The sequence below is a fragment of the Lissotriton vulgaris genome, chromosome 6 (genome assembly GCF_964263255.1).
Source record: "Lissotriton vulgaris chromosome 6, aLisVul1.2, whole genome shotgun sequence".
NCBI lineage: Eukaryota > Metazoa > Chordata > Amphibia > Caudata > Salamandridae > Lissotriton > Lissotriton vulgaris.
The window spans coordinates 1,279,933,480-1,279,959,023 of record NC_141694.1 but is presented as its reverse complement, the minus strand read 5'-3'; the positions used below and the strand labels follow the sequence as shown (position 1 = coordinate 1,279,959,023).

At 42.4% G+C, this 25,544-nt stretch overlaps 1 protein-coding gene across 2 annotated transcripts in view; it reads right to left on the bottom strand.

The window, feature by feature from the left end:
* The window catches only part of MAP7 (microtubule associated protein 7), an 810,320-nt gene that overhangs the window by 577,718 nt on the left and 207,058 nt on the right, over window positions 1-25,544 (bottom strand). The window contains exon 2 of one of the 2 annotated variants that reach the window (XM_086927405.1): window positions 4,004-4,027. The exons of the other annotated variant lie outside the window; for it this stretch is intronic. Within the exon in view, the coding sequence (XP_086783531.1) occupies window positions 4,004-4,027 (24 nt within the window). The remainder of the gene's footprint in view (window positions 1-4,003; window positions 4,028-25,544) is intronic. 2 annotated transcript variants of the gene reach the window in all.

Sequence of the window (25,544 nt, the reverse complement as noted above, 5' to 3'; positions counted from 1 at the left end):
GCCCGTTGCTAAACTGGGCTAGGACATGAATGATAGGGATGTATGCTTGTGTTCTAACTATGTATCTATGAACAGCGGGTCCTATGAATATGTCTCCTTGGTACTCTTTGGACCATGTTTGGCACCCCCGCACGGATGCCACCTCTGTATACAGTTTGACCATCTGTCATTTTTAGCATGTTTTCACTGTAGTTTCATTCTAGCTATCAGTGGACTATTGTACTCTAATATGCTTGGGCACATGAACATTTCCCAACACATTTTTTTCAACCTCCACGTGCCCTTCTCTTGAAGTGCGGCGTGTCACTTGTGCATTTTTTGATGAGACTTGATCAAAATGACATAGATGCACTGCCTGTGCATTGAACATTCGCACACAGAGTTGTCAGACGTCCATTGTATGCAATCTGCATATTATGCCTCTTTTTCTCGTTTTTCCATCTTTTATTGGAATTGATACAGACCGGACATTGTAATTTAGTGGCTTAATAAATTGGATATTGATTTCGCCAATTTGATACTCCGCGCCGATGTCCGATCGCGCATTACAAAACTTTATTGAGCATTTGACTATGGACAGTGCTTACGATTTGCCAGTATTCACATCCGACCTTGCAGCGTGGTGACCATGCGCAACAAGTCAGTGTCTTGACTGCAGTCATGCGCAGTGTACTCGCCCACGGTTTTGTGCACAGGCAGTAGATCTGACACCTAAACAGGACCCCTACGCCTTGCTCGACGCCTCTTCAAGCAGCCGTTATAAGATCGAGATTTGTCCGCCGCCGGTACCTCCGGTCATTACTCAATGACCGTGCTGGGGTACCGACGGACAGGTAAGGCCTCATCTCGCTAGGTCTTTCTCGATCTTTGACAGGTTAACTTTTAACTTTCACTTGAGGTGCTTTGAGAGACGCAGTGCATGTAATGAGGACTACACTTCTGACCCCGAGTCGGATAGGTCTCCACATTATGAGCACTTAATTTATATCCATTTACATATACGCAGCATTTATGACAAATACAAGATGACTATTTAAGAGGCTGGCTCATGTAAGAACTCAGAGCCTTTCGTCTTATATTAGTACAGACTGTGTTACTGATGGAATTTCACCAGAGCCATTAATCTTTTAGATTTCTGCATTGCCAGTTCGTTAGACTTGGCTTCTTAACACCAGGTAATTACTACATTTGGAGACGCATTCTCCTACTGGTTTCCATAGCTAGTTGTTTAAGACACCTATACTGGCCAATCTAATAGAGTCACTAGAATTAATATAGGACACAGATGTGACCCTTGTTTTCTTTCATATTTAAATATTCAGTGAATACGTCATTTTCATTGGATTACATCAGACTAGTTTGTATTTTGTGTTCTACCAGAGTTGCGTTTATAACCATGAGTACAGGAGTTTTCAGTTTACTGAGGGTGCACTGCGCGTGTCTGGGTGGTGAACGATTGAGAAGTACATGACGGAGAGTTGTGCCTAGACAGATTGCGTCATGGGCATTAATTTTTTCGTTACAGAGCTGGCCCCATTCCCTGAGTAGTGACCAGGTTGAGGTGAGGGTGACACCCAATTGATATGGGTAAGTGCATGTATTATTTAGACATGGTTGAAACCACTTTCGGGTTTCATTGAAGCACTCACATATAGGAGTAGCTATTGGTTTGGAGAGTGGGGTAGGTGGGGTAACTGTTGTTTTTATTAATTGTATATTGTTTTTACAGGTACCCGGTAATCACTTCCAAACTTGCCCAGTTGGACATTACCGGTTGAGTATATACTTGTGTTTATTTTTATCACTTTACAGTTTTTCACTATTAGCAGCAGCTTTATATAATTCATCATTTTGGTCCTTAAGAATGCCCCGATACTGTTAGATCCTTGTGAGGGCAGAAACATGTTGACCTAATTTCACTGCTCAACATTTGACATCTTCAAGTGTTAGCTTACTGCTTTTTAATCTTGACAATGGCAGTCTTAGAATAAACTGGTTATAGAGTTCTCTTAGTCATTTTTAAACACACCCTTTTGTATTATTCAGCACGGCCTTTTCGATTTCTTTTGAGCAAATAATCCTCTTCACACAATATGTAGTTGTGCCTTTGGGTTTCATGGAGTCATCAGCCATCCTCTAGCTCTTCTATCAGCTAAGGGTACCCCAGTCAATCTCTCAGACTGAGGTCCCTGGTGAGAGGAGGCCAGACCCAAATGATGAGACATCACAATTTGTGAATGATGGGTTTTGGCACAAGAGGTTCTCTTCTCCAATAGAGGAGGTTGTTGTCTTAACCCTTGACGTACATATACCTTGTTCTTTTCCCATTCTCCTATTTCTCTGTTTAGACCCGAGGTGTTTTGTGGTATAACCCCGCACGTCTGCCAACGAAGATGTCTATCAGGCTCTTGCGGGCCTAGTCGAAGAGTAACCTCTCCCCCTTTTTTGGGGGTAGCAACATTCATCTCTGTCAATGTACCTACAGGCTGAAGGCACCACGAGATTCCAACTTAATGCCTACTCTTCTCAGATCACTGAGTAATGGTAAGGACAGCTTGTTTATTCAATGGGGTTTGAGGTGAATGAGGACAATAATAAAAAAAAACTTTTGTATTAACTGTGCAAGTATTTCAGAATGTATCAGAATTAGGAACACAAATAAAACACACTTTTGTTAATTCTAATGATTGTTGGAAACAAATGCTTGAATATGATCAAAACAAATCTTTACGTTAGGTGATAACATTTCCTCACATTTTGGTCAGTGCACTGTATGGTTGTATTAGTAAATCTGTGTCTCTGTTCAAATGTAATGGTCATTTCATTTTAAAATGTGCTGTCTGTAATGACAGTGTGCTACCACACCATGATTACTCCACTCCACGCTACTCCACTCCAAACTGCTCCACACCACTTCACTCTACTCTGCACCACTTCACTTTAACCACTACACTCCGCACCACTCAACTGTATGCCACTGCACTCTACGCCTCTCTGCTCTACCCTGCCCCACTCTACTCTATGCTACTGCATTCTTTGAAACTGCACTCTACACCACTTCAGTCAAGACCACACCAATCTACTCTGCACAACTCCACTTTATGCCACTCTGCAACACTGCACTCTACACCCCTTTACTCTATGCCATTGCACTCTACACCACTTTACTCTAAGCCATTACACTCTATGCCACTGTACGCAACTGCACTCTACCCTGCACCACTCCACTATATGCCACTTCACTCTACTCTGAAGCAAGTACTCTACGCCTCGCCATGCTCCTGCACTCTACTCTTAACCACTGCACTTTATGCCAATTCACTCTACACAACTGCGCTCTATGTCACTGCACTAATCTACGCAACTGCATTGCACGCTGCTGAATTTTATACCACTGCACTCTATGCCACTACACTCTGCAACACTCTAAGCCTATACACTCAAAACCAGTCCACTCTATTCTATGCCACTCCAGTGTATGCCACTCAACGTGACTCCACATTATGCCACTACAATATACAACACTCTCTGCCACAGCACTCTAATCAACTCTTCGCCATTCCACTCTACAACCCTCCCCACCACTCTCCTCTACGCCACTAATTTTTAATCATGTTGAAGAACTGTCACGCTTGTGTATAACACACCTGAAACACATTGGCAAAGCTAATAGCTCTTGCAAAGGCGAGACCTATTGGCTTTGTCAGAAGGACACACCTAAACAGACAACAGAAACAGTGGGACTAAAATACCCTTATGGTACATTCAAGATGAGCTTGCCAATGTCTCAAGCCAGTGGGATATGGAGCAAAAAAAGTCAATAACTGACAGATGTGGACTCAAAGCTACTTAAAGTAAGTATACTATAACAGAATAGGTGCGTGCGCCATGAATGGCACAAGCGCCAGACACGTAAAACCCAAATACAGAATTGTTTGTTCAAAGTACATTATACTTTACATTATACTTTAAGACGAATTAGATACATTGCTGTTGTACTTACGAGGTGTGGAGGTTGCCCCTGCACCTAAGGAGGAAAATAGGAGATAGTGAATGTTGAGAGAATTGAAGAGCAGTTTGCAGTTTAGAAAAACAACACCAAATCTTCCCTCTTACAATCGCACTGACACCACTGGCTAGTTCTGAATTACAACAAGCATTTGCAATGCAATAGGTCTCGCATTTGGAAAGTTTGAGCCATTGGTATTGTAAATGACAATTTTTTTATTTATGTGTTGGTTTTGAAAATAGCGAAATTAATAGCTTTGTCATTTACAATGCCAATAGTTATAACTTTCGCAAATGTGACACCTATAGCATTTGTAATGCAATATGTGTTGTATTTACGTGACTTAGATGTATTGATATTACAAATAACAATGGCTATTAATTTTGTAAAATAATTAATACTTAAATAAAAGTTATTGTAATGTATAATGGCAATAACTTAAACTTTTGTAAATAACTTTTGTGAAGATTATGTTCAGTGTATTTTATTGTGACGAAAATCCAAGAACAGAAGTGAAATATAAAAATCTTTTTGTGACATTTGTAATAAAGCTTGAAACATTGAGAGAACATATTTGAACCAGTTGTTGTTGAATCGTTGCACAGATTGATGCCGTGGTGGTGCTGAGTGAGGTTGTGGTGGGGACGAGTGATGCTGTGAGGTTCAGTGATGCTGTGGTAGCGCATAGTGATGTTGTGGTGCCCCTGAGTGATGCTGTGGTGCCCCTGAGTGATGCTGTGGTGGTGGTGAGTGATGCTGTGGTGATGCGATAGATGGAGCGAGGGCGATAGATAGAGGGAGGGCGATAGATAGAGGGAGGGCGATAGATAGAGGGAGGGCGATAGATAGAAGGAGGGCGATAGATAGAGGGAGGGCGATAGATAGAGGGAGGGCGATAGATAGAGGGAGGGCGATAGATAGAGGGAGGGCGATAGATAGAGGGAGGGCGATAGATAGTTAGAGGGAGGGCGATAGATAGTTAGAGGGAGGGCGATAGATAGTTAGAGTGAGGGCGATAGATAGAGGGAGGGCGATAGATAGATAGAGGGAGGGCGATAGATAGTGTAACTATGTGGCGTGTAATTATGTGGCACTGAGTGGTATTTGGAGCGTATGTTGCGTTGAGCGCAGTGTAATTATGTAGCATATAATTTTGTGGCACTTAGTGGTATTATGAGGAGTGTATGTTGTATTCAGTAGAGTGTAATTGTGTGGCGAGTAACTATGTGGCACTGAGTGGTATTGTTTGGAGTGTATGTTGCATTGTAATTATGTAGCATATAATTATGTGGCACTGAGTGGTATTGTGTGGAGTGTATGTTGTATTCAGTAGAGTAATTGTGTGGCATGTAATTATGTGGCACTGAGTGGTATCGTTTGGAGTGTATGTTGCATTGAGTGCAGTGTAATTATGTAGCATATAATTATGTGGCAATGAGTGTGTGAGGGTGCAGTGTGTGTGAGGGTGCAGTGTGTCTGAGGGTGCAGTGTGTCTGAGGGTGCAGTGTGTCTGAGGGTGCAGTGTGTCTGAGGGTGCAGTGTGTCTGAGGGTGCAGTGTGTCTGAGGGTGCAGTGTGTCTGAGGGTGCAGTGTGTCTGAGGGTGCAGTGTGTCTGAGGGTGCAGTGTGTCTGAGGGTGCAGTGTGTGTGGGGGTGCAGAATGTGTGAGGGTGCAGAATGCGTGAGGGTGCAGAATGTGTGAGGGTGCAGAGTGTGTGAGGGTGCGGAGTGTGTGGGCACAGTGTGTGAGGGCGCAGTGTGTGTGGCCTAAAGTAGTGTGAGAGCGCAGTGTGTGTGGACTAAAGTAGTGTGAGGGCGCAGTGTGTGAGGCCTAAAGTAGTATGTGGGCTCAGTGTGTCTGGCCTAAACTAGTGTGAGTGCGCAGTGTGTAAGTGCGCAGTGTGTGAGTGTGCAGTGTGTGTGGCCTAAATTAGTGCGAGGGCACAGTGTGTGAGTGCGCAGTGTGTGTGGCCTAAAGTAGTGTGAGGGCAAAGTTCTATAACATGACCGTGTTATATGTGAAGGGTGTGAGTGTGCGAGACACCTGTCCTTGAAAAGGTTCAGGGGGTTCCAATATTTTTCCCCCCTCTCGAGGGTGAACCGGTTGATGTTTGTTGCCTGCACAAAGTTGGACTTTCCCAGGATTCCGTTTTTTATTAACTATATCTGAGAGTTATTCGGCTGTGAGCTACCCCTGTTGTTGACATTGCACGTGTAGTTTGTAAACTCACGCACGCTCGATGGGGGACGTTGGCGTGTAAAATGTTATATGTAATAATAAAACAACAAAACATATAGTGAGGCAGCTGCCGACCAGCGAACATGTACAAAAGACCAGGAAAGGCCGATTTGGGGTTTGAATACAGGATGAGTAAAAGATCGCTGTTGTTAATTGTGACTGTAGCGCTGAAAACAGTAATTTCCCGTCAAGGCACATTTGAATCAAAGGGGGGCATTTACAAAACCCTGCCTGTTCCCCATGTTGTTGTTTTGTGATATCTTCGTAGTCCAATAAATAGTGTTTTTATTAAATGTACCTCGCCTTACCTTCACAGGTATTTTAACATTCCACTAAGATCGGTTAAGAGTTAGTTATGGTTAAACATGATCATTACTGTTTTGGGAAAAAAACGTGTTTTGTGCCGCGGTGAACGTCGAGGCGCTACAAAGTAAACAAGGACAAAATACACTGCTAGAGACCCGAATATATTTGTCGGTAAAGAAAGAGGGTTTATTCAGGAATAGTCGTATTTTTCATTATTAAGTTAGTCGGTGCAAACGACGGGTAGATATAAGAAAGGTGGACATTAAACAGTACACGCAGGCTGAGAAATGAGTTAATCTGAAACACATGCAGGAAAACATGGCAATAAAATCACGTGTTTAACCCCTTGCATGCTCATGACGAGCTCAGCTCGTCATGAGCTACAGTGCTCCGGTGCTATTGAAGAGCTGAGCTCGTCATGGCATTTAGAACGCTCGCACGCTGGGCTAATTCCCCTGCTGTGCTGAGCGTTCTAAAGAAATGGGTGTGGCCGTGACGAGCTCAGCTCGTCATGAGCACAGGAGCACTGTAGCTCATGACGAGCTGAACTCGTCATGAGCATGGGAGCGCTGTGCGCGCCCCCCCTCCCCCCAGCACAGCGTGGGAATGTAGCCAGCAGGGAAGGGGTTAAAAAGGCAATTCACAACAAAAACCAGACACGTGTTAAATGTGTGTGGCGGTTTCATATCTAGCATTGCCTCATGATGAATCACGGGTATACACGCATGTAAATGCACATGAATACATATTTTAAACTATAACGCATGTGAATATGTATCTATATAAACACACACAGGCATATATATGGGGAAACACAGCCATCAACTCGCAAACACCGTACCAAACTGCAGACGCAACAGCAATAATTTTTAAAGCAGTTTATACGTGTAAAATGAGCTGTTACTTAATTAAACACGTCACCAGTTTAAAACTAGCTTCACCAAATCCTGACCACGTGCCACGCTTCCCTGTCACATTTATAGAGTCCTTCCTCTGTTTCTTGTCATTTCTCTTAAATTAATAATTTATGCCGTAAATATTTTTAAACTATCCCTGCAAGAAAAGCTCACGTGTTTCATGTTTTGGGAACAGGCAAAGAAGTCGCGATGAAAACTTAGTCTACATTATTGCATAATTCATGAACTTTCTCCATTAATCACAGCCCCATCATGCACATACCTTTCTCTCAGAAGCATCAAACGAGAGGACGGTGCCTTCTCAGAGCACACAAAAGTCAATCTCGAAGCCTACATAAAACAAGAATGTATTACCGCCGCCGTCCCGAAAACCGGAAGTTCGGGACCGTGAAGCCTGTTGTGGGGCGGGCCTTCTGCGTGAAGCCCGCACCCACGGAGTGCCTGGCAGAGAGCAGCAGTGGTGACGCGGGGCTCCCATGCCTGAGGAAGAGCCCCGTGGTGGCTGCACACGTAAGGAGGAGCGGCAGAAGTCCTGTGCATGATGGAGCCTGTAGCCAGGTGAGTGGGGCTTAGTTGCGGGGGTGTCTGTGTGCGAGCAATTGCAGGAGGCTGAGTTAGTTGTACCATGGGTGGGGTGTGTGTGTGTGTGTGTGTGTGTGTGTGTGTGTGTGTGTGTGTGTGTGTGTGTGTGTGTGTGTGTGTGTGTGTGTGTGTGTGTGTGTGTGTGTGTGTGTGTGTGTGTGTGTGTGTGTGTGTGTGTGTGTGTGTGTGTGTGTGTGTGTGTGTGTGTGTGTGTGTGTGTGTGTGTGTGTGTGTGTGTGTGTGTGTGTGTGTGTGTGTGTGTGTGTGTGTGTGTGTGTGTGTGTGTGTGTGTGTGTGTGTGTGTGTGTGTGTGTGTGTGTGTGTGTGTGTGTGTGTGTGTGTGTGTGTGTGTGTGTGTGTGTGTGTGTGTGTGTGTGTGTGTGTGTGTGTGTGTGTGTGTGTGTGTGTGTGTGTGTGTGTGTGTGTGTGTGTGTGTGTGTGTGTGTGTGTGTGTGTGTGTGTGTGTGTGTGTGTGTGTGTGTGTGTGTGTGTGTGTGTGTGTGTGTGTGTGTGTGTGTGTGTGTGTGTGTGTGTGTGTGTGTGTGTGTGTGTGTGTGTGTGTGTGTGTGTGTGTGTGTGTGTGTGTGTGTGTGTGTGTGTGTGTGTGTGTGTGTGTGTGTGTGTGTGTGTGTGTGTGTGTGTGTGTGTGTGTGCAATTGCGAGAGGCTGACTTGCTCTTGAACTGGGACAGGAGATGGGCACGGCGTGTGCCTGTGCGCACACATGCGGAAATCGCCGACGGCCCTGCCCATGCCCATCCCCTGTCCCAGATTCCCAGCAAGTGGATTACAATAGAGCTTTCGCTGGAGGCAGCGCTTCGCGCTGCTTACACCAGCTCGCCCTAAAAAGGAGACCTCAAAAACCCACTTACAAGGGTATAAAAAGAGATAGTTCAAGCCATTCCACATACTAAAGAAATGCAAATATAAAAGAATGTTCCCATGAAAATGTTATACTTTTTTTAGAAGGACCACTTCCCTTAAATTGATTCAGCATATCATACCCTAAAAATGTAAAACTGATGATTCAAGGCAAATGAACAACTCATTGGAATAAGCAAGTAGTTAGGGAGCATAGGGCACCTTTGTGGGTTGCATTTTGAAGCCATTCAAATACATTCCACAAAAGCTAGTTAAATGCACAGAAAAAAAATGTAGACAAAATTTCACAAAAAACAAATATTGTGCTAAATCAAGTATACCTGGTATCAGTCACCTGCAACAGAGCAAAAGAGGCAGTAGATCTGTAAGCTGGAAGTGCATTGTAGTCACATTTTCATCACAGACATATCACAACAGACATTGCTTTAACCTGTCACTTTGTTTCTGAAAGGCGACTTATTAATCAGTTCCCAAACTGGACATAACCGTGAGGTATTTTAATGATAAAGATTTTTTTTTCATTATGCTGGGGGATTTCCTTAGTAATATTCTGAAATATTCTGTAAACCAACTCAATCCCATTCCTTGTTTAAATATTAAAGAAAATGAATTTAGTATGAGAGAACCACGGAAATTATGTGACTGAATTTGATATTTGAGATTGCAATTTTAGGATGTAGTCCCCTAAAATGCAGTTCACCTCTAGCCCCTAAGCAGACTGATGAGAGAAACCAGAACAAATTGAAAGGAAACATCTGTGAATTGCATTCCTAGCTCCAATGGAAGAGAGTTATGGGGTACCCAAATACACTATTACAGGTTAGCTCAGAAATATTTTTAAGAATTTCATTGCATTGCAGACTTGTGTAAAGACTCAAATTTGCACACAAATGCCCTCTCAGTAAGCCCAAAACTTAGCGCAAAACATCAATATAGCCCTTGCAGAATGTTCAAGACTTGGGTATATTATTGATTTGCACAAATCAACTTTGTCTTTCAGAATAGTATACAGATACAAAATTCGATTTGCTACACTGGCTGAATGATCTCATTGTTTTGCTACACTGGCTGAATGATCTCATTGTGACACAAATGTATGGACAAGTGTGAGTGATTATGACACGCGATCTGCGTTTTTATTTAACATTATCAACCAATTTTTTCAATAGAAAGATGCGAATATCTCAAGAAAGTCAAAAAGGTATTTGCTCTTCTGACCACCAGTACTCATTAGCAAAGAGTAAGACAGAAATGAGACTCAGCCCTGGCATAGAATTACTTCCAGCAAGTGTCAACAAACATTTGATTAAATAATTGATGAAGATGTTAAAGAAAGTGGGCGAGGCCACCACACATCTCCTCCTCACCAGCCCCTTCTGCTACAAAGTAACATCTAGCTTCAGCAGAATTATGCAGCTGCTTCAAACTATAATTATTTCATTAAATGGTATTAACTTTAGGCAACATTAAAAGCGATTATTCCATTTCTGAACCTTGTTTGATAAATCTCTCAAATATCAAGTGCTCGAAAGCAGGAATTCTCATCAGAAATAAGTCACCAGTTAGTTTAACTGATGAAGATAATCAAGATACAGAATTATGTAACTGGAGAGAAAATGTCCCATTTTTGCCAATGTGAAATATTTCAGACAATTTCTAAGCATTTGGAAAAGTCTAGTTTAAGGTAGGGGATTCATAAACGAGGTATGGGGCCCATTTCTCAAGATCACATTTGAAAAAAAAGAGACTGCACTTGGAATCCAGCCTGGGGGACAGGCTCTATTTACACTTTCAATGCCGTAATTCTACAATTCTAGAAAAAGGCTCAAATAGCTGAAAGGGATCAGTTACGAAACCAAGGACTTGGTTTAGCACTGCCCATTTCGGAGTTCTCTTCTGTTGATCTGCAATGCTAGCCTATGAATCCCCATGGATGCTTTTTGATCAGACAATGACAGACACATACAGCACAAGCAGAAGAATCTCCGTGTATTGTGATTTTACTGCTTTAGTAACATTACTTGTTGCTAAACTGATATGCAGACTTCCCCATCTCGGTATCAGTTACTTATACGCCTTTCTTGCTACTTGTGTCTCCTCAGAACAAGCATTGCAATAGGTCTCGCATTAGGAAAGTTTGAGCTATTGGTATTGTAAATGACACATTTTTGATTTATGTTTTGTTTTTGAAAATAGCGAAATTAATAGATTTGTCGTTTACAATGCCAATAGTTATAACTTTCGCAAATGTGACACCTATAGCATTTGTAATGCAATATGTGTTCTATTTACGTGATTTACATGTATTGATATTACAAATAACAATGTTTTTTTTATAATTAATACTTAAATAAAAGTTATTGTAATTTATAATGGCAATAGCTTAAAATGTTGTAAATAACTTTTGTGAAGATCATGTTAAGTGGATTTTATTGTGACGAAAATCCCAGAACAGAAGTGAAATATTAACATATTTCTGTTACATTTGTAATAAAGCTTGAAACATTGAGAGAACATATTTGAACCAGGTGTTGTTCAATGGTTGCACAGATTGATGCTGTGGTGGGGCTGAGTGATGTTGTGATGGCGAACGAGTGATGCTGTGGCGTTCATTGATGCTGTGGTAGCGTATATGATGTTGTGGTGCCCCTGAGTGATGCTGTGGTGGTGCTGAGTGATGCTGTATGCTGGGTTATGTTTTGTTTTGCTATCGTATGTTTTGTTTTGTTATGCTATGCTATGCTGTGTTTTGTTATGCTATGCTATGTTTAGTTTTGCTATCCTATGCTTTGTTTTGTTATGCTGTGCTATGTTTTGTAGTGTTTTCTTATGCTATTCTGTTTTGTTGTGTTTTGCTATGCTATGTTTTGTTATACTAGACTATGTTTTGTTGTGTTTTATTATGCTATGCTTTGTTTTGCTATGCTTTGTTATACTAGACTATGTTTTGTTGTGTTTTATTATGCTATGCTTTGTTTTGCTATGCTATGTTTTGTTATGCTATACTATGCTTTTTTATGCTATGTTTTGTTGTGCTTTGCAATGCGAAGGTTTGTTTTGTTTTGCTATGCTGTGTTGTGCTTTGTTATGCTATGCTATGCTTTGCTATGCTATGTTTTGTTATGTATGCTATGTTTTGTTGTGTTTTGTTATGCTTTGTTATGCTATGATATGTTTTGTTGTGTTTTGCTATGTTTTGCTATGCTATGCTATGTTTTGTTTTGTTATGCTATGCTTTGTTTTGTTGGTGTTGTGTTGTGTTTTGTTATGCTATGCTATGTTTTGTTATACTATGCTATGTTTTGTTTTGCTATGCTTTGTTATGTTATGCTTTGTTTTGTTGTGTTTTGCCTTGTTTTGTTGCGTTTTGCTATGTTTTGTTATGCTATGTTTTGTTATGCTATGTTTTGTTATGCTATGTTTTGTTATGTTATGCTATGTTTTGTTATGCTATGTTTAGTTTTGCTATCCTATGCTTTGTTTTCTTATGCTATGTTTAGTTTTGCTATCCTATGATCTGTTTTGTTATGCTGTGCTATGTTTTGCAGTGTTTTCTTATGCTATGCATTGTTGTGTTTTGCTATGCTATGCTATGCTATGCTTTGTTATACTATGCTATGTTTTGTTGTGTTTTTTTATACTATGCTTTGTTTTGCTATGCTATGTTTTGTTATGCTATACTATGCTTTGTGATGCTATGTTTTGTTGTGCTATGCTATGCTATGCTAAGCTTTGTTTTGTTATGCTATGCTATGTTGTGTTGTGTTGTGTTTTGTTATGCTATGCTATGCTATGTTGTGTTTTGTTATGCTATGCTATGTTTTGCTATGCTTTGCTATGCTATGTTTTATTATGTATGCTATGTTTTGTTGTGTTTTGTTATGCTGTTTTGTTGTGTTTTGCTAGGTTTTGCTATGCTATGTTTTGTTATGCTATGCTTTGTTATATTATGCTATGTTTTGTTATGTTATGCTATGTTTTGTTCTGCTATGTTTTGTTGTGCTTTGTTATGCTGTGCTTTGTTATACTATGTTTTGCTATACTTTGTTATGTTATACTATGCTTTGTTTTGTTGTGTTTTGCTATGTTTTGTTATGCTATGTTTTGTTATGCTATGTTATGTTATGCTATGCTATGTTTTGTTATACTATGCTATGTTTTGTTTTGCCATGCTTTGTTATGCCATGCGTTGTTTTGTTTTGCCTTGCTTTGTTATGCTATGCTATGCGTTGTTTTGTTATACTATGTTTTGTTTTGCTATCCTAAGCTTTGTTTTGTTATGCTATGCTATGTTTTGCTATCCTATGCTTTTTTGTTATTCTATGCTATGTTTTGTTATGCTATGCTATGCTATGCTATGCTATGCTTTGTTATGCTATGCTGGTGAGGGTGTGTGAGGGTGGTTGAGAGGGTGTGTGAGGGTGTGTGAGAGGGTGTGTGAGGGTGTGTGAGGGTGTGTGAGAGGGTGTGAGAGGGTGTGTGAGAGGGTGTGAGAGGGTGTGAGAGGGTGTGAGAGGGTGTGAGAGGGTGTGAGAGGGTGTGAGAGGGTGAAGGGGTGTGAGGGTGAGAGGGTGTGGGGGTGAGGGTGGGTGAGGGTGGGTGAGGGTGGGTGAGGGTGGGAGGGTGAGGGGATGTGAGGTGAGGGGGTGAGAGGGTGTGAGGGTGACGGGGTGTGAGGGTGAGGGGATGTGAGGGTGAGGGTGTGTGTGAGAGTGAGGGGGTGTGAGGCTGAGGGGGTGTGGGGGTGTGAGGGGCGAGGGGGTGTGAGGCTGAGGGGGTGTGGGGGTGTGAGGGGCAAGGGGGTGTGAGGCTGAGGGTGTGTGAGGGTGGGTGAGAGGGTGGGTGAGGGTGGGTGAGGGGGTGTGTGAGGGTGAGGGGGTGTTAGGGTGAGGGGCTGTTAGGGTGAGGGGCTGTTAGGGTTGGGGGCTGTTAGGGTGGGGGGCTTAGGGTGGGGGGCTGTTAGGGTGGGGGGCTGTTAGCGTGGGGGGCTGTTAGCGTGGGGGGCTGTTAGCGTGGGGGGGCTGTTAGGGTGGGGGGGCTGTTAGGGTGGGGGGGGTTAGGGTGAAGGGGTGTGAGAGTGAGGGGGTATGTGAGAGTGAGGGGGTATGTGAGAGTGAGGGGGTATGTGAGAGTGAGGGGGTATGTGAGAGTGAGGGGGTATGCGAGAGTGAGGGGGTATGCGAGAGTGAGGGGGTATGCGAGAGTGAGGGGGTATGCGAGAGTGAGGGGGTATGTGAGAGTGAGGGGGTATGCGAGAGTGAGGGGGTATGCGAGAGTGAGGGGGTATGCGAGAGTGAGGGGGTGTGTGAGAGTGAGGGGGTGTGTGAGGGTGCGAGGGTGAGGGGGTGTGGGGTGTGAGGGGGTGAGGGTGTAGTCCAGATGGCATGTATGCTCCATACATAGGTTGTCTCCAACTGCCCGCTACATATCCCTCTCGCCAACCGGTCTACTCCAGGCACATACATGCATTCAAGAAAGCAATTCTGTAGGCGGTAACGAAATAGCTGAGTGTGGTGCAAAGAGTATTTATCCCACACCGGCCAGAACAATGCCCTGTTCAACTTGAGAGTCTGCAGTTGGGCGGCTAGCCAGAGTGTAAGCCCTGAAAGGCCCCCAAATGTACTTGGGCCGCGAGGATCGAGGCAATGTGGTGGAGCCTCTGGACATTGGCTAAGATGGTGCTAGACCCTAGGTACTTTCAGCTTATGGACTCGTTGTCGCAGCTGACCCCACATGAGAAGCTTATTTGGTTCTGAAAAGTTTAGTGCTTTGAAGTGGACATATACTTGAAGCCAGTCCTTTCAAAATAGATTAAATAAATAAAATAAGCATTAACACTTCATGAATCGACTTCTGAAACTTCTTCAAAAGGAAGACCGTTCAAAAGTTTATCCAATGTAGAAGAAAGTTATTCTAGTGGTATACTTCCACTTGTGGCTACTGACTGGGCTATAATATGGCTCTTGAGTGAATGGCATATTCTGCGAGTTCCCAAAAAGTCGAAAATTTACCGTTGTGTATAGGAGAACATGTATGGGTGTACATAAATGATTTTTTTTTCCGCGAATCGAGACTCCTGTATCTGTACTGTCTTGTACACTCTTGAAGACGTTTCTGCAGAAACAATTAGGTTGCTACTCATTTTCCAATGGTACAGTGTCCAAGTTAGAGGGGCAGAACGTGCAGTCAGTATTCCACCGAGCTGAAACAATGCTGTTGCCCATTCAATAATGTTTAGCAATGTGTTGACTTTTGGTGATCTCAAATATGTTCACCCACATCACTTTGCTTCAATAGGAATCTCGAGCGGCATCCGAAATTTTTAGCACATTTCGGAAGTGTTTAACGTTCGCAGGTGGCTATAAGTGCTTTCACTGACATTTTCAAGACAAAGGAAAACAGTGGGACGTGAATACAATTGTACTTATGAATTTAAAACACTTTCTGTGGCCAGGCAGTTATCCTTTAGGGGATAGCTTGTTATTATAAGCCCGCCTGAGACAGCCCCTCGTCTGAGTAAAGAGCGACTTTCAGGTGAGAAAAGGCACAGGTATTATTACTGTATATTATTAGAATCATTGAAGTTTACTCCCACGGATAGGAAACTGAGGCGGCTGACAGGGTACAGTGACGGCTATTAGAGCTGACGCTGGCTGCCTCCTGCACAGACACAGTGCCCTTTTATCCTGCAGCTGTTTTGGAATCAGTGGAGACACCCTGGTAGAAAGGAAAGTGCTTTGTAGATACGTCAATGAACAACACGCGCATCAGAGGATGTCTCTCGAGTCCAAGAGGGGCGCCAGAGTCGGTGTCCTTCTTTTATCTCTTATATCTAGTATCGAAAAAAAATTCGATTAACAAACTGTCGGCAGGGGAGCAGCGTTCCTTTGAAGTCGGTGGGAGGGAACGCAATAAAACAAGCTCTAGTCTTGGCATTCCTGTGGGGGGCGGGAGCGCATTGCAATGAAGTCTGATGGCGGGGGGCGGGGGAGCAGCTTGGGAGGCAGCATTCCATAGCGGTGCGAGGCTGATGGGTTTGTGAACGCACGTCTTACACGAGTGCATCACATGAACTGCACATAATCCGTGCTTGTTCAAGAGTTTGTTTCGCCTTCTATACACTCGGCTATTAATCCCTGCAGGATATAATAGCCGAGACCTGAAAACGAGGCAGGTGGCACTTTGCCAGTCTAACTGCTTTAATTAAGTTCTTCTGTGCAGCCCAGTAGGGCTCCACAAACTAAGTTTAAAGCGATTTATAAACGCCCCTTTAACATTTATTAAGCTATCGTAATGCTGCAGGAAGCTCAGCATTAAATGTTTCAGTAATACACTGAGGAGCTGAGCCTGGCTATCTAGAACAGTTTCTACGGTCTTCAAATTATAAGGTAGCTTGGAAATAGGTCTTCTATTTTCACATGGTGTCATTTATGACAGATCAGATGCTCTATAAGAGAATAAGAGTTTTCAGTTGTCACAAGCAGATTATGGTTCGATTCCTTACTTTCCAACAAACCTTCAACAACCAGAAATCAGCTCTGAAAATTAATGATCATATTACTTCTGCTCACACTATTAATCTAGTAAAATGCACACATAGCAGGACATCTGAAGGTTTACAGCCCTTCCACTTATATGCATTTTCTACATTCTTAAGAGTTCAATAATTTGTATACCAATTTAAGTGGTTTACTGATTAGAACATGTAGGTAGACCACTCAGATTTAATTTAACACATCCTCTTGAATATCTCCAACATCTTATTGCTTAGTTTAGTACTAATGCCCCCACTGGGCTTTTGCATATTCTGATCCACTCTTTCAAGAAGGAATCTAGTATCTCTCAGACAAGATTAATCCAAGCTTAAGTACACTTAAGGTTAATATTAGCATTGGCTCCAAAGACTCCACTTCTATCCTCAACAACCTGAGACACCTTCCTCCGGGGCCCTTTGCACACCCAATGTTCTGAAGGCACAGATAGTTTGTGCCATGACATTTTGCTGGTCTTCATAGCTACATTCCTCAGTCATTCTGCCAATATTCCAGCATAACATTTTTGAGGGTTCTTGAACCATGGTAGATCCAGGACTGACATTAACTTACACCTTACTAAAATCATGTCTAAGGTTCTTGAGTATTTGCAGGACCACATATAGTCACCTACGTCTGGATACCACAAACTAGAACACAGAGTTATTCCGGTTTTATTCTCAACACTGCAAACGTGGCTAGATCAGGAACAAGCATTTTATCACTCATCTTAATTTCTGTAACTACATAGTTCATGGCCGTGCATTCAAAAAACCTGCAGTTACTGAATCAAAGGAGCAAAGCTAACTAATTGCCTTACATGTATTTCCATTGAGCCCAAGGAGTTGAGGTGCACAGCTCTAGATTCATGCTCTGTCTGAGGCAACCCCTGCAAGTGGAGTTTGAGCAACCATACTATCTAGGTTACGGAAGTATTTACTGCTCAAACAAATATCAATGCTGTTTATGATACTTTTGGCAAGTGATATCTAAGAAAACGCTTTGCACACGAGACTTCAATAGCCTTCCTTCTAAACCCTGTCAACCTTTAGTGAATCTGGCAAAAGATTAAGAAGAGAGAGGGAATACGGATTAAAATCAGGATATCATTTTCTTTTGTATGAGATGTGCAAGTAGGTAAAGAAATATGACAAGTGTTATTCAGTCATCAGACATCTGTATCAACTCTAAACATTGCACAAGAGCTTTCACAATGAAAACACAACAGCACTTACAATGCACAAAACTGCAATGCTCCTTCCATGTGGCACATTCAGAGTCTTAGACACAATGTACACCTTAACATAGCTCTTATAAAGAAGATAACCACACTGCCAAACCCAGAGAGTCTTCTAAAAGAAAGGCGAAAATAAAATATGTATATACTAAGTAGTAACAAGCCATCAAGACATCATGGAGGGAAACTTGAAAGAATTGCTCGTTTTAGTCTGTGTCGCAAAATGCTTATTTTGCTTAGATATCAAACAAATCATCATTTAGTACAACAAAAAGGAAATGCAAACTAGCTTGAAGACAGCAGTCTAAAGGATAACCCAATAAACGCATGCTCTGTTAAATGACAATTAAATCAGGTCTGCTATTTCATGCCACTGCAATGTTCATGAGCAATTATTCATCGGAGTCGTGTGCCATAATACAATAAATCAGTCCTGCGTCTTGCCAGGCAACATTCTGACTTATTGCACAAGCATCAATGTGAAATCTACCTAACTTGCGAAGGGAGAGAATGGATTCTACAGCAATATTGCTGAATTGGGAGGTGCCCAATCAGGCTATTCCGGGAACAGCTGCTGACCAGTAAATTACCTAGGCTAGTTCATCACTTCAGGAATAATGCAACATACTATTCTGTAAATTATATGCTTACAGTCTCCAATCTAAAATATAAACCATTAGTAATGCTTAGCTTGGGATGTATGACATGGACCCAAACCAGAGAGCCAGACTTCCAAGTGTAAACATCATGCATTCTTCAAAAAAAGGATGGGTCACAAACATTGAAGTCTTAGTAATGTTTCCATAGCAGCCGCAATAATGCACCGAATGAGCGAGGCACAGCACAATATACCAAACGCCTCAGCTAAAAAACTCATTTTAGGAAGTAATTTATCTGAAAAGAATATAATGATTGATTCCAACGGTTCAGGGCCAAGAGCATTATTTCGCTTAAGCAACAGGTCATCTCTGTGCAAGGAAGAAAACTCTGGGCTCTTCCACGCCCAGTCAATAATCAAATATATATACCCAGGTATACACTTACTACCACACCTCTCTTTCACCTTGCACATAACAAGGCAATGTTCACAGTGATGACTGAACATTTACTACAATCCTGGAAGTGTGGGGAAACAACCCTCCAGCAAATTACTCCAAATTATTATAGAACTGGGGTTTACACTGGAGAAGAGACCTGATGAAATTATGAGGCAATCAGGAGGCACTGAGAATGAAGACATAGCGCACAAACATGGACAGGTGATTAAGGGCTAAAAAGAGTTTATGAGACAAGAAGGTGTTGGAATTTGTTTTATCAAGTTTGGGGATTCATTATCAATTGACTTTGAAACTGGTGGTGAAAAAAGGCGATACAACCAAAGAAATTGGGGAAATATTTGAACTGTCTAGACCGGGGAGGAGTCGTCAGAAAACTCTTTACTGCTATAGGTGTATCACATGATGAACATGATTTGCATTGACCCAAAGATTGGTTTCTTTGGATTATATAGTTAATTGAAATACTGGACACCAGTCAAATGTTTTCGAAAAAAAGGACATTCACGATTTACTAGGAGGATTACAAGTAAAATTAGGCAGTCACACATTTCAATCATGGATGGCAAGCACCTGTTTACCGCCTTGACTCAAACCTCTCACCACCCTTTTGAAGTAAATCTACCTTTGCATTATCCTGAAGCCCTCACAGTGATTTCCCAGATATGTTACTGAGCTGTGCTTGATATATAGTTGGTCTACTTTTAATTTTGGGGTGGGTGAAGTTATCTTCCACGATGCTGTCCAAACGCAGCGCAACCCTATAAAATGGCTCTTCTTAACCACACTTCATGCCAAACCCCCAGGTAAGAAGATGGGTCCAGTCCTGGCTCCGACTATTGGAAGATTGCAAGCCATAAGGACTTAGTGCCCTTGTCACAACACAACTTCGAGCAGGATTTATTACCACCCCCAAAAGAATGATTAATAGAGAAGGATCTTGTTCTTCCACTTCCTCAATGTCTTTGCTCACGTTCTTTCTCCCTTGCCCAGTTCCACTTCATTCCCTCTCTCTATACACAACCAGAAGACTGAAGTTTATAAAAGTGTAACCACTATTGAGGCTAAATGGCTCAGCGCTCTGTTCAACAAATCATCTGACACAAGCACATTTTTATCACCCTGCATAGAAGCAAGCTTTACTCCCAAAACAGTAATAGAACACTTACTGGTGATCACTCTTTGGTTCAAATTCTTAGGAGAACACGGAGGTACTGTTCTGTCTCACTCAGCTAAATTGCAGCCCTTATATTAATAACAAGCATTTGCAATGCAATAGGTCTTCAATTTACGCGAGACCATTTGCATTGCAAATGTGGGCATCACAGACAACGGGCGGGAGGGGAGGTGAAGGCAAGGACAACAGGAGGGAGGGTATGGAGGGGAAAAGAAGGCATGGACAACGGGAGGGAGGAAGGTGGGGTGTAAGGCACGACAACGTGAGGGGTAGGGAGAAGGTACCAAAGCACGTCATGCCATTAGTAGGAAAACCTCATTACAGAAAATAGTGCTGAAAGAGTAAAGAAGAAGTACTGTGCAACAACCGAAGAAAATGGGCCAGTCTCCATGGGAGGTGACAAATTAAGAGGAGGCGGTACTAAGGAGGGACTAACAAGTGGATTGACGAATCAGAAGCCAGCATTTAAGACAGACAATGGCACAAGCCAATGGCAAACATGGGCATAGAGTGGGCGGGTCTTCCATTCGCTACCCGTCTACAATAAGTCTCACAGAGGATGCAGGCGCGCAGGCTCTAAGATCGACCTAAAAACTACTGATCACTGCTAGTCTGAATTTTACCAGGAGAAATTAAAGCTGTTGAATGAGGAATTACTTTATTTCTGTCGGATTTCTCACTACTTTTGAGGTGAGTGGAGAAGCTGTCTAATGTGGTGTCATTTATCTAAGAAAGGTCGGAGACCAGAAAAAACATTTCATGCTCAAATGCCCAGTGCTTCAGACATGGTGCCAGCGGCAGCTAAAGAAGTGTGGGGGGATCTTTTGTTTCCTCAGAGGGCTGTTATGTTGTCTATGACTTCTCACCACTTCAGAATTCATTAGATAGAAAACATCTTTCAATGCTAGGATAATTGTAATCTGCTACCACACATTTCTGTGGATGGAGAAATTGCAGAAGGAATTTTTGTAGAGTTTACTGGCCCTGTTCTCCACCCATATTCTGAAGAACTAAATGAGACCACGTGGTACATGTGCAGCAGTTTGAAAGGGCATCTCACGAAGAGACTTGGAGTATGATATGGTCTTGCTTATGATCAAGAAGCATTCAGCTGTAAGGTTCATACAATTATACCCTCTGAAGGGAAGCCCTTTACAGGCTGGAATCCAGCAACTTCTCAAAGAAAGAAATCATCTTTTGGGGGTGTGAGGAAGGGGTGCACCAATGAGAATTTGTATTCATTTCCAGAGAACCCAAGAGTTTAAACAGTCTTGAAGATAGGGGTACTCCGTCTTTAGGAGTCACCGAGGAATTTAGCGCAAATGCCTCTTCCAATATAATCTGGATGTTGCCTGTTCCCTGGATATTGACAATCAAAATCTGACTAAAACAGGTCACATAGTGTAAGAGGAAAAAAATGTCTTCTGAACCACACTTTCATCTCTCTAGGAATTGCTTGCACAGGTAGGGTGACCTCAAGCCACAAAGGAGATCCTTCTTGGGTACTTTGGTATACCATCTCATCAGGAGACAAGGTGCTCAGGGGCATTCCTAGTGGTCGAGGCCCCCTACTTATTTCCTTACTTTTATTTCTGAATAATATATACCATCTCCTCCATTATATTGAGCCCCTACTCTGCAAGTAAGGAAGGAGGGTTCTTGAAAGACATCATACTAATAGTAAAACTCACAGCATAGGTGCACACCGGATGACTGTTTCCCAAATAAGAGATGCAGAGGTTCTCAGAGTCCGCTACAGAAAATGGTCAATGATTTGCCATGTATGTTCTAAAGGTGGAGCACTGCAGCACAAGCTGCATGAGCGTAAGAAAGAACAGAAGGAAAATAAAAGAGTAAAAAGATTTTAAAAAGAAAAACAAAATAAAATGTTAGGGTTGGCGCCCTAATGTCTAGAACCCTTTATTAATATGCTAATAATTAATTTTCTAAGTAGTAGCAGACCCCCTGAATAGGTTTTGCAGCCCACAGGTTACGAACCGCTGCTATAGAAGAAAAGCATTTGAAAAAATCATTTGAATGTCAAGGAAAGGAAAATCTTATTCTGACAATCCTTCAAAGCCTCGTCGGGGTAGTAAGCACTTTTTAAATGCAATTACAAAACAGTAGAATTTGAGGACATGATCACGAGTGAGTTAAATCAGTATAGATCAGATAAAAGACGCAGAGCATATGCCCCTAGAACAATCACAAACCGCAGGGTGTTTGGGGACCAGGTTCCCTGGAGCATTTCTTAGCTGACGTGGCCTGTCCTCTATGCATGTAAATTAGCAGTCAGGAGATGTCACCACTGTATTGACATGCGGTGTAGAGTCACGAGGCGAGCTGACACACTCGAAACCCGTATGGCGGCATCAGAACAGCGTCTGTCGATGCCACGCACCGCTCCTCCCCAGATCAAACAAAGAGGCTTGCGGTGACGACACACACGCCCTATTGTAAAACCTCGAATAAACCAGCAAAAGGGAAGCTGTAATAAAATATATACTGTCAGATACTTTGATTAAATATCCGATCTACCGACGAGATCAAATGTTTCCCAATATCACACGCCGGTTCAGGCTGCAGCAGTGGCTGTGTAGGATGACTCACAACCTCAGAACCAAAGCTCTGTCATTAACCAGCTTTAAGTGAGAACTTCAGCCAACTGTGAAATGACAACAACCGCCCTCTGTCTGTCAAGGGCCTTTTTTTTCAGAATTGGTTTTACGAATGCTGTAACGCAGTATTTATTATCGAAAAAACATAATGCAAATTGCATTGGCTGTGGTGCAAGAAATGCTAGCTTTACAATTACTTCAGATGCCAGGGTCAGGGTTCCACAATGGTATATTTGCTATTGTAATTGGTTTAGGGATGTTAGAAAAGACAAACAGGTTTCATAAATGCCACTTACACACACACAATTACATAACAAGGTTAACGTGAAAGTTATCCTTCGCACATCTGATTACAATCATTTGTTGCATGGAACATTTTGCACCTGGACTGCAATGTAAACACGGAGAGCAATGTAAACACTGATTACAAAATATTTTTGAGGAGCCAAGCAATGAAAAATATTTGAAAATCTGACACAAGACATATTTTTGATCGGAACCGAAATGCTGAAAATCCAGATAAAACTTTAAAGCAGCAAAACAACCATTCGACCCTACATGACCTTTACTCAGAGCTGTGTTGGAAGGGGTTCAAAGGAATGGGGCACACAATTTGAGGCGCAATGAGTTTCATGCGATGGTGGTGTGCAGAACAAGATCTTGGAATTCAAACTTGGGACAATATACAATGGAGAAGATTTGCATGAGCTGAACTATGGATTTAGAGGTCGGTTTTAGGCATTTAGCCAATAAAAGGTGAGTGTTACCACTAAATTCCAAGTCATTTCGAAGCTATTGTTGATGTTTTAATGACTGAACAGATGGGACTTAACCTTAGGCTGAGCGTATGGTACCAGAAATTTGTGGCCTCAAAATTGACTGACAAAAATATTGTGGCCTAATTTTAATTTCCAAAATTATCACCCAATTGGACGTGATTGAAAATCTACATATATTAGAGCAATATTTTTGTAAATGGTATTTAGTCCAGGATTTAGAACTGATTTTTTAAAATCAATATTCTGATAGACAACCAGGTTGAATATAAATAGTCTTTAATCAGATCTATAAATGTACCTTTTTAGCAGCTCCCTCCGCCCCATGGTACTCAGACGAGCTTCGGAAGAACAATAGTTACTTACCTGTAATCTGTGGTTCTCCAGTATTGGTGTCTTTCATAGATTCACATGCCTGAATCATTCCCCGTCGTCGGAGTGGGAGCCCACGGTACATAAAAAAGTAGTAAAATATACCCTTAGTACATAATAAATAACAATATACCCAACCAGGAAGTAAAGTAGCCCCAGCTACAGTAAATAAAACTTCCACATTAGAACCTGTCCAAGTCATTATGTATGGACCAAACTGCAGCCAATCAGGCCACAGCTCCCACCAGAATGCTCTCCCCAGAGACCCAGGCTCTCAGATTTTGTAGCACCGGAGTGTACCGGAGTAAAGTATAGATAAAACAGCCTGAGTGAGCCTCTGAGGGGAGGTGGGTGGGTGCATGTGAATCTATGAAAGACACCAATACTGGAGAACCACAGATTACAGGTAAGTAACTATTGTTCTTCTCCAGTATTAGGGGTGTCTTTCATAGATTCACATGCCTGAATCAGAGTAGTGAGCAGTAATAGCAATAACATATACATAGCTCTTGGACGCCAAGGCACATAGCAGTAATGCAAGAAAAACACAATGCAAAGCAATAACACAATAGGCGTCAAAAGAGCAAGAGGAGGTGGGAGAGAAGTAGCAGAGGCTCACCTTATTGGAAAAGATTACGCAGGACTGCTCTTCCCACCGAGGCATCGGTATCACTCGAAGATTCCAGACAGTAATGCCTCGTGAATGTGTGCCTGCTGGACCAAGTTGCAGCTCTGCAGATATGCAGGAGAGGCACACCAGCAAACAAAGCAGTCGAAGAAGCAACTGCTCTCGTAGAATGTGCTCTGGGCAAGGTTTGTAAGGGTTTACCTGCCTGTTGATGGCAGAGCCCTATCGCTGAAGAGACCCATCTAGCGATGGTTTGTTTTGTTACTGCACTGCCTTGTCGTGGTTTGCCATGTGCAACGAATAGCTGATCAGTCTTTCTGATGGCTGCTGTCCTGGAAAGATAGAATTTAAGACACCGTTTGATATCCAGCGAGTGTAGAGTTCGTTCCGCTGGTGTCTGCGGATTTGCAAAAAACGTTTTAAGTATGACTGGCTCATTCAGGTGGAAATCCGATGGTACTTTGGGCATGTACTTCGGGTTGGTGCGCAGTATCACCGAATCATTAGTGAATTGCAAGAAAGGTGGTTTAGAAGTAAACGCCTGTATGTCACTGACCCTTCTGGCAGATGTCAATGCCAGTAGTAAAGCAACCTTCCAGGTGATGAATTTTAGATCAACTTTATGAATTGGCTCAAAAGGATGGCGCATGAGTTGAGCTAACACAATATTCAAGTGCCAGGAAGGAGGTGGCCTACGTACTGGTGGAAACATGCGGAATAAACCTTTAAAGAATTGCTGGATAATTCTTGAGGAATATAGTGAATTCCTACCGTCCTGTCGGTATCTGGATATGGCCGCTAAAAACACTTTAAGTGTAGAGTGCGCCAAGCCCGATTTAGCAAGATGTAAAAAGAAGGGCAACATTTTGTCTGGTTCAGCATGTATAGGATGTAAACCCATCGTTTTGCACCAAGCACAAAAACGCTTCCATTTAAGCCTGTAAGTTCTGATCGTAGAAGGTGCCCTAGCATTGTTCAGGACTTCCTGACAGTCCTGAGGAATGTTCAAATGTGCGAACTCATGGTGTTGAGGAGCCAAGCTGATAATTTTAGAGAATGAGGGTCTGGATGATATATCTTGCCATCCTGAATTGTCAGAAGATCCGGAATTTGAGGCAGCTGAACTGGTTCGCACTCTGAGAGGAGAAGAAGCTGTGTGAACCAGTATTGTCTGGGCCACCGTGGAGCAATTAGAATCATACGACACGGTTGTCTC